General features: G+C 42.8%; 2 protein-coding genes across 4 annotated transcripts in view; both read left to right on the top strand.

The window, feature by feature from the left end:
• Window positions 1–9,823, top strand: part of RCAN3 (RCAN family member 3) — a 36,147-nt gene that overhangs the window by 5,777 nt on the left and 20,547 nt on the right. For all 3 annotated transcript variants that reach the window (XR_003911587.1, XM_029946431.1, XM_029946430.1), the window contains exon 2: window positions 1,635–1,886. Coding sequence is in view for 2 of the 3 variants with exons in the window: in XM_029946431.1 (XP_029802291.1) it covers window positions 1,692–1,886 (195 nt within the window). In the remaining variant the exon portion in view is untranslated. The remainder of the gene's footprint in view (window positions 1–1,634; window positions 1,887–9,823) is intronic.
• The window catches only part of NCMAP (non-compact myelin associated protein), a 94,955-nt gene continuing 86,941 nt past the window's right edge, over window positions 1,810–9,823 (top strand). Inside the window, exon 1 of the mRNA XM_029946432.1 lies at window positions 1,810–1,886. The gene's annotated coding sequence lies outside the window, so the exon portion shown is untranslated. The remainder of the gene's footprint in view (window positions 1,887–9,823) is intronic.

Here is a 9,823-nt window from a genome sequence, read left to right as displayed (position 1 = left end):
GGGCACGCGCACTGACTGGGCGGGCGGCGGGGTCTAGTGCCGCAGAGACGGGCACGCGCACTGACTGGGCGGGCGGCGGGGTCTAGTGCCGCAGAGACGGGCACGCGCACTGACTGGGCGGGCGGCGGGGTCTAGTGCCGCAGAGACAGGCACGTGAGGGGGTTTCAGCCAAAGGCAGTGGCAGCAGCCGCTGAATTCTCGAGCACGTGCGGTTGAGGGACAGAGCACAGCAGAACAGCTTACTTCTGCCAGGGAATGGGCAGGAAAGGTGAGGGAGAGGCAGAGAGGTAGATGGAGGGGAGGTAGAACCCCAAAGGGAGATTTCTTTGTTTCACATCGGGTGGGCAGAGGTGGGGAATCTTGACGAGTAGGTGTGTTTGCTGAGGAAAAGGGACAGATGGAGAAGGAGAAACTGAAAGCATAGGAACTAATGGGACAAGATCCTTCAGGAGCGGTGAGCATTGTTGAGGAGAAGAGATTCTTGCTTTGGCAGGAGCAGAGGAACTATTGCGGATAGAAACTCTTTCTCACCCGTCTAATATGCCTAGTAATACCTGGCATGCGATGGGCATTCAGAAGATGTTCATAAAAGTGAGTAAGGACTTTACTTTTGGGAATTAGTATTTCTTCATTGGTGTAGTAGAAGAATGGAAAAAAACCTCTGCTGTTTTTAGCTTGTAATTAACATCCGTCATGTACTCTGTATAAGCAATATATTTGCAGCATTGTGTTCTTTGAAATAAAACAGAAAATCACAAATGAAGGGATCCTAAGCTAGTAACAGTCGTGGTCGCTTGATTTTTCTGTGCCTGATTGGTATTTTTTAAATTCCATTTCCGCATCTTGAAATTTGTTACGGTCAAGACACTGTGCTCGGAGGGTGTGGGTGCCGTTCATCAGAGGAGACACAGGCATGTGAAGTCCATAGAAGATGCTGTTCCATTATCTAGTGGACAGACACTAACAGCTCTGTATCTTCAGGATTAAAATTAATAATTTATAAATGTTCAGAAAAAGGTCATCTCTTTCATCGTTGTCTATGTCAGATTTTGCCCTTCGTAAATATTTCTAGTATCAACGGTGACCTGCTTTATATAGAGCTTTTGGTTCTGTGAACCTTGATTCTTTGAGAGTATTTTCAGAAAGAAATTAGTTAAGAAAGGTGAAGTCATCTCATTGCAGACCATATTTCACGGTGCAGATGGCGAGTGAATCAGCGTGGGTTCTGTTCTGCTGTGCCGCTTTCACTGTTGTAGACCGAAAACCCAAAACAAATATGTGAAGGCAGTTCTGGTCCACATTTTTCTTCCAACTGCTTGTAAACTAGTGTACATATTGATACTACCTCATTTTGTACTGCCCATTTCCCCCCCCAATTTTACTAGAAAACTTTTTGCCTCTCTTCGGTAATATGTCATTGCCAGTGAAATATACTACATTAACTATGCTAAGCAAATCAACTTAGAATATATAGAACTTACTTATGAGCTCTGTGATGAATTGGTTTAAACTCTGATTTATCTTCCCTGAATAAAATTGCTTCCATTGATAAATGGCTGTCTTGAGAATGGACCGGAACCGTATGTGACCTTCAAAGTCTTATCTTTATGCTCTTTTTTTTTTTTTAACACCAGATGCTCGATAGACACCTTAGAACTTTAGAAACGGAAAAGACCCGCTTTTAGGGGACAATGCTGAGGGACACTATGAAATCTTGGAACGATAGCCAGTCAGACCTCTGTAGCAGTGACCAAGAAGAGGAAGAAGAGATGGTTTTTGGTGAGAATGAAGACGATTTGGAAGAGATGATGGATTTCAGTGACCTGCCCACCGCACTCTTCGCCTGCAGCGTCCACGAAGCGGTGTTTGAGGTGCGAGAGCAGAAGGTAGGCACGTCTTCCTACCTTCCCCGCGTTCAGTAGCGGGTCCGGTGGGTGTGGACGCGGAGAGGCGGCAGATGGCTGCCTGTTTGCAGAGTCTGTTAATGGCCCGTGACGAGTACAAAAAGCACACCTCTACCTTGAGAGGGTGCCGCGGCATTTTTCATGACCGCACCCCGCGAGACACATAAGATTTCCAAGCTGGTCCTTTCCCACAAGTATTTTGTGAAGCAGTGGTGTATAGTGAATTCTCAATCAGGTCTTACTAAGTCCTGATTCATTCATTCATTCACTCATTCATTCATTTTTGGAGCCTGTGTTTAAGGAAAAGCTAGTGATTTTCACCCCGGCTTCCTATTACTTGAGAGTAAATTCACACAAGCCAGAAATAGTTTAAGCTTCTTTTTTCCCTGAGGCTAATTACATGTATGATTCCATTGTAACAGACTTGGCAGCATTTCTTGTATTAACTTTCTACAGCTTGGGGGAAATGATTGAGTGTATTTTTTAAAGGCTACTCTCCTTTAGTTCATTTATTCTTTACCTGGAAAGAGAGGTTTTACGTGTGACTTTTTCTCCATCGGGACCTCACAAACGCCTGTAGGTCTCAGTCATACAAAAGTAAACTGTGTCTGTCATGGGTATAAATTGTGTGTGTTCTGAGACTTCCTCAACACACTACTGTGACCAGCTCTTCAGTTTTCTGTCTGTGCACTCCAAGTATTTTCCCTCCGGTGACTTTCTTGGCGAGAACGTCATAGAGTTTGATTTGCTACATACTTGAGTGCCTCCAGTGCGTAAGGCACCGTACCGCCTGCTTCCGGGGACAGGGTAGGAATTTAAACAGTTTCCACCTCAGACGGGTGATAGTCCCGCAGTGGAGATGTTAAGTAATTTGGTTTAAAATAGAATCCTAGTCACTTTAGAGGCACTTGAAAGCACATTGAGGTGTCCGAGGACAGAGGATGACCCCCAGGTGGAGTAAAAGATCTTAAGGGGAGATGGCATTGGAGAAGGGCAGTGTGAGCTGGGTGGGGGTTTAGCAAGGACGGGCAGGGGGATCCTGGCCGGAGGGGACAGCGGGCCACTGGGCCAACCCGGGAGAGTGTGGACGCTTCAGGGCGCAGTTGTGTGACTCACGCGCAGATGAGATGTCACCCCAGTGAAGGGAAATCAAGCTGGCCAGGTCAGCGGGGGGCGCCCTGCAAAGTTCAAGGGGCTTGCCTTTCTCTGGCAAAGAGTTAGGAAGGTCAGTGGACCACATGTGAAGGGCAGAGTGGCCGAAGGAGAGCCAGAAGCTGGGGCCAGTAGTGAACCTGCGTGGAGACACCGAGCGCCGGAGGACGAGCGAGGGAGAGGGGTGACACCGCCAGTTTCCTGTCATCAGATTGGTTTTCAGTCACAAGTGTTGCTTGCTTTCTCAAGTTCAGCCAGGACATTGCCATAGACATCGTTCCTCGCTTTCTCAACTTTTTAAGCGCTCTGCAATTTCATATGACAATTACGGTAACTCTGCTGTTTATTTGTGATACATGAAAATCACATGTATTTCTAGGTGATCTTAAGATTCATAAGGATTCTTTAAAAAAAACACCTCACAACCTTATCTGTTCCAACTTTTTTTTAAAGTATAACCTAGGATGTTTTTTTTTTTTAACTTTTGCCAAAGTGGTGAGTTCTTGTTGGTTTTCATTTTAAAAAACCATTGGGGGGGGCGCCTGGTGGCTCCATTGGTTAAGTGTCCATCTCTTGATTTCGGCTCAGGTCGTGATCTCAGGGTCGTGAGGTTGAGCCCTGCGTGGGGCTCTGCACGGACAGCTGGAACCTGCTTGGGATTTTCTCGCACACGCACACTCTGTCTCTCTCTCAAAATAAATAAATAAGTATTAAAAAAAATAAAAGCCATTTGGGATTATATCTAACGTAAAGTAAATTGGAAATCATATCAGCAGAAATTCTCGTAGCATTCCAGTAGACCTCATATTAATGCAGTTCTTAGTCCTGGTAAATTTTATATATAAAAGCCTTAATGATAATATCTGAAGCTGCAAACAATTTATTTTATAACTGGAAGTTTGTACCTTTTGGCCACGTTCTCCCATTTTGTAACCCCATCCCCCCTGCCTGTGACAGCCACCAATCTGTTTTCTGTGAGTTCTGTTTTGTTTTTTAAATTCTCCATAGGAGAGAGATCATATGGTAACTGCCTTTTTCTGTCTGAAGTCTTCCACTTAACGTAATGCCCTCAGGGTCCATCCCTGTCATCCTAAATGGCAAGATTCCATATTTTTAATGGCTGAATAACGTTCCATCATGTGTCCATATGTGTAAATGTATGTAAATGGACGCACCTGACGCACACCACAGTTTCTTTATCCATTCACCCATCGATAGACGGTCGGGATAGACAGTCGGTTGCCATATCTTTGCTATCTTAAATAATGCTGCAGTATATGCGAATGCAGATCTCTCTTCGAGTTAGTGTTTTTGTTTTCTTGGGATAAATACCCAGAAGAGGTACTGTTGGATTGTTGTATGGTACTTCTGTTTTTAATTTTTTTTTTCTTTCTTTTTTAATATTTCAAGTTTTTATTGAAATTTTAATTAGTTAGTATATAGTGTAATATTGGTTTCAGGAGTAGAGTTCAGTGATTCATCACCTACATGTAATACCCAGTGCCCAGCCCTCCTTGGTACCCGTCACCCAATGCCTATCCCCCACTCTCCTCCCCTCCATCAATCCTCTGTGTTCTCTACAGTTAAGAGTCTCTTATGGTTTGCCTCCCCCCCTTTTTTTTACTTTCTGGTTTTAATTTTTTGAGGACCCTCCACACTGTTTTCCACAGTGACTACACCAATTTACATTCTCACCCAACAATGCACAAATTTTTTTTTTCCATATCCTCACCAATACTTTTCTCTTTTTGACAATAGCCATTCTAACAGGTGTGAGGATGCTATTGTGGTTTTTATCTACATTTCCATGATGATTAACGATGTTGAGCATCTTTTTGTGTACCCGTTGGCCATTTGTATGTCTTCTTTGGAGAAATGTCTGTTCGGATCTTCTGCCCATTTAAAAAAATTTTTTAACGTTTATTTATTATTGAGAGACTGAGAGAGACAGAGCATGAGCATGGGAGGGACAGAGAGAGGAGGAGGCACAGAATCTAAAGCAGGCTCCAGGCTCTGAGCTGTTAGCACAGAGCCTGATGCGGGGCTTGAACTCAGAAACCGCGAGATCATGACCTGAGCCGAAGTCGAACGCTTAACTGACTGAGCCACCCAGGCGCCCCTGATCTTCTGCCCATTTTAAAAATCAGATTGTGTGGGTTTTTTCTATTGAGTTTATGAGTTCTTTATATATTTTGGATATTAGCTCCTTACCAGATAAATGATTTGCAACTATTTTATTTAGTAGGTTGCCTTCACCCCCTCCCCTTTTTGTTGATGTTTTCCTCTGCTGTATAAAAGTTTCTAGTTTGATGTAGTCACACTTCCTTTTGCTTTTCTTCCTTTTGGTTTTGGTGTCAGATTCAAAAAATCATTGCCAAAGGGTGCCTGGGGGGCTCAGTCAGTTAAGCGTCTGACTTTGGCTCAGGTCATGATCTCACGGTTCATGATTTCAAGCCCCCACGTCGGGCTCTGTGCTGACAGCTCAGAGCCTGGAGCCTACTTCGGATTCTGTGTTTCCCCCTCTCTCTGCCCCTCCCCCACTTGCACTTTGTCTCTCTCTGTCTCTTGAAGATAAATAAATGTTAAAATTTTTTTTTAATAAAAAAATAATAATTGCCAAGACCGATGCCAAAGAGCTTATCACCTATTTTTTTCTTCTGGGATTTTTTTTTTTAATGGTTTCAAGTCTTGAATCTATTTTGAATTGATTTTTGTGTATGGTGTAAGGTAAGGTTGAGTTTACGTGTAGCTGTCTAGCACCATTTATTGAAGAGACTATCCTTTCCCCGTTGTATATTCTTGGCTCCTTTGTTGGAAACTGACCATTTGTGTGTGGCTTTATTTCCCTGCTCTATTCTGTTTTCATTGATCTGTGCATCTGATCTTATGCCAATACCATGGTATTTTAATTACTGTAGTTTTGTGGGTTTTTTTTTTAATGTTTGTATTGAGAGAGAGAGGCAAAAAATGAGCAGGGGAAGGGGCGGGAGGTGGGGGGACAGGGGATCAGAAGTAGGCTCTGTGCTGACAGCAGAGAGCCCAAGGAAGGGCTCAAACTCACAAACTATGAGATCATGACTTGAGCTGAAGTTGGACACTTAACTGACTGAGCCCCCCAGGCGCCCCCTGAATACTATACAGCCTTTGCAATGTGGTTTAAATCAGGGAGCACAGTCCTCCAGCTCTGTTTTTTCTCAGGAGTGCTTTGGCTATTCGGGGATTTTTGTAGTTCTGTACAAATTTTAGAATCTTTGTTCTATTTATTTGAAATATGCCATTGGCATTCTAATGCAGATTGCATTGAATTTATAGATTCTTTGGGTAGTATGGACATTTTAACAATAATGATTTTTCCAGTACATGGGCATGAAATATCTTTCCATTTATTTACTAATTCTTTTATTTCTTTAATTAATGTCTTATAGTTTTCAGTATACAAGTCTTTTACTTGTTTGGTTAAATTTATTCCTAGGTATTTTATGCTTTTGATGCAAGTATAGATGGGATTGTTTTTCTTCTTTCTTTCTTTTTCTTTTTTGATGGGATTGTTTTCTTAATTTCTCTTTCTGATAATTTGTTACAAGTGTAAGAGATGTAACATATTTTTGTGTATTGATTTTATATCCTACAGCTGAATTTGTTTATTAGTTTTAACAGAGTTTTTTGTTGTTGTTTTTTGGAGTCTTTAGGGTTTTCTATATATATCATGTCATCTGCAAATAGTTATAGTTTTATTTCTTTTCCAATTTGAATGTCTTTTATTTATTTTTCTTGCGTAATTGCTCTGGCTAGGACTTCCAATACTATGTTGAATAAAAGTAGCAACAGTGGGCATTTTTGTCTTCTTCCTGATATCAGAAGAAAGGCTTTAGCTTTTCCTCCTGGCGTATATATGACAAGCTGTGGGGTTGCATATATGGCTTTTATTATGTGAAGATACATTCCCTTGAGGCACCTGGGTGGCTCAGTCAGCTCAGGTCATGATCTCATGACTCGTGAGTTCGAGCCGAGCTTCAGGCTCTGTGCCGACAGCTCAGAGCCTGGAGCCTGCTTTGGATTCTGTGTCTCCCTCTCTTTCACGAGAGGGCAGGCCCTCCCCTGCTCGTGCTCTGTCTCTCTCTCTCTCTCAAAAAAAGTAAACATTAAAAAAAAAAAAGATACATTCTCTTAATACAGAGCTGCAGTAATCAGAATAGTGTGCTACTTACGTGTTAACTCTACCTCAATAAAACTCTTTTTAAAAGCCAGTGTGGCTCTGGCAAAAAGACAGACATTGACCAACATTAATGGAATAGAGATCCCAGAAATGACCATTGTAGGCACGGCCAGATGATTTTTAACAAGGCTGCCAAGACCATTCAATGGGGAAAGGACAGTCTTTTCAGCAGTGGTGCTGGGAAAAGTGGATATTCACAAGTGAAAGAATGAAGTTGGACCCTTATCGTATACCTTATATAAAAAGTAATTCAAAATGGATCATTGACCTAAATGTCAGAGTTAAAACTATGGAACTCTTAGAAGGAAACAGAGGAAAATCTTCTTGACATTGGATTTGGTAATAATTTCTTGGATATGACACCAAAAGCACAAGTAACAATAGAAAAAAATTTATTATGTTGGATTTTATCAGAATTTAAAATGTGTACATCAAAAAACACCATAATGAAAGGGCAGCCTACAGAATGGCAGGAAATATTTTCAAATCATATTAACTGATAAAGGATTAATATCTAGGATATATAAAGAAATCAACAACAAAAACTAAGCAACCCATTTGAAAAATGAGCAAAGGACTTGAACAGACATCTCTCCAAAGAAGATATATGAACAGCCAATAAACACATGAAAAGATGCCCAACGTCATTAGTATTGGGGAAATACAAATCACAATCATGATGAGATACCGCCTCACACCCATTAGGATGGCTACTCTACTGTCAAAAACAGAGTAAGTGACAAGGACGTGGAGAACGTGGACCCTTTGTGCGCCACTGGTGGGAGTGTGAAATGGTGCCACTGCTGGGGAAAACTATGGCCGCTCCTCAAAACATTACACCCAGAATTACCTTGTGATCCAACAGTTCTGCCTCTGGATAGATAGACAAAGAATTGAAAGCAGGGACTCGGAACAGGTATTTGTGCACCAGCGTTAATCGAGGCATGATGCACGATAGTCAGAAGGTAGGAACAACCCGAATGTCCACCGATGGATGAATGAATAAATGAAATGCAGAATGGGGCTCCTGGATGGCTCTGTCAGTTGAGCGTTCAACTCTTGGTTTCAGCTCAGGTCATGACCTCCCTCGTGAGTTAGAGCCCCGCTTTGGGCTCCCTGCTGACCGCGCAGAGCCTGGTTGGGATTCTCTTTCTCTCCTCCTCTCTCTGACCCTTCCCCTGCTCATACTCTTTCTCTCTCAAAATAAGGAAATAAACTTTAAAAAAAATGGGGCACATACTTACAATAGAATATCATACAGCCTTGAAAGTAAATGAAATTCTGATGCATGCTATAACATGCACGGCCCTTGAAAGACATACTAAGTGAAATGCGAGGCACAAGAGGATCCGTGCCGTAGGATTTCACTTACACAAGAGAGCTGGGGAGGTCTGGCCCCCAGGGACGGAACGCAGAATGGCAGTTGCCGAGGCTGGAGGGAGGGTGCTTGGGGAATTACAGTTTAACGCATACAGAGTTTTAATTTGAGCAGATGGAAGAGTTCTGGAGATGGATAATGGTGTTTCACAACAGTATAAATACACTTAATGCTACTGAATTGTACACTTCTTAAAAAATGGTTACATTGGTAAATTCCATGTTTTATGTATTTTGCCACAATAAAAATGCGTTTTAAAAAGTTAGAGGATAACCCATCTTTCTTGAGTTTAACATTCTTTGTAATATGTTTATATATATATATATACATACACACATACACGCATATGCACAAGCATGTATACATATATCTGCACACGTACATACGTGTGCATAATATGCGTGCACATACGTACTGGACACCATCTCGGCCCACCTTCTCATGCCGGCTGTTGCTGGAGCCCCCAGCTGTGTGCAGGTGCAACCTCACTGCTACCCCGGAGGTGCCTTGCGGTCCGTCACAGCGTTTCTCTGCTGCCCTGTGTGGAGTTGCTCAGTGGTGCCGATGCCTGGGCAGAAATGGAAATGTGAGGGGGTTAACATCCCACAGGGCAGCCCTTGGCCAGCGGGAGACTAAACCCGGTGACTAAGTCTCCCTTCTTCTGACACTGAAGCCAACTCCGAGGGTCTTCTCCCTGCCTTCTCTGAGGGCTCCTGGCCACATCATCACTGCTTGGCCACAAGAGGGGACTGGACCAGCTCAGTAACACAACCTGGACAGAAGGAGGACCGGCCCTCCGTCCTTCCGTTTCATGGTTCCCACTCTGTCCTGTGCAGTCACTTCCCGAAAGAGACTCTGTGTGTGCCCTTGCCTTGGCCTTGGCTCTCCCAGGGTGTCCAGGTAAGACACAGGTGAATGACTGCCAAGTTTGGTTATTTATCTTGTGTGAAGAATCTATCCCAAGCTCTTAAAGGGTAATTTTTAGGCTTTACAAAGAGGATAAAGACTAATTTAAAGAAACTCCATTTACCTGCCCAGTTTAGCTAATAAAATTTTACTGATCTAATTGAACCCGTGTCTCCTCCCACAGAGAACCATTAGCCTAAACTCCATGTTTATGATTTCCCATGCAATTTCTACTGTTTATTAAGCCTAACCAAATGAAATTGCTGT

The sequence above is a fragment of the Suricata suricatta genome, chromosome 8 (assembly GCF_006229205.1).
Source record: "Suricata suricatta isolate VVHF042 chromosome 8, meerkat_22Aug2017_6uvM2_HiC, whole genome shotgun sequence".
In the NCBI taxonomy this organism is placed as follows: Eukaryota; Metazoa; Chordata; class Mammalia; order Carnivora; family Herpestidae; genus Suricata; species Suricata suricatta.
The sequence above is the reverse complement of the archived record's forward strand: the minus strand, read 5'-3'. Positions and strand labels throughout refer to the sequence as shown.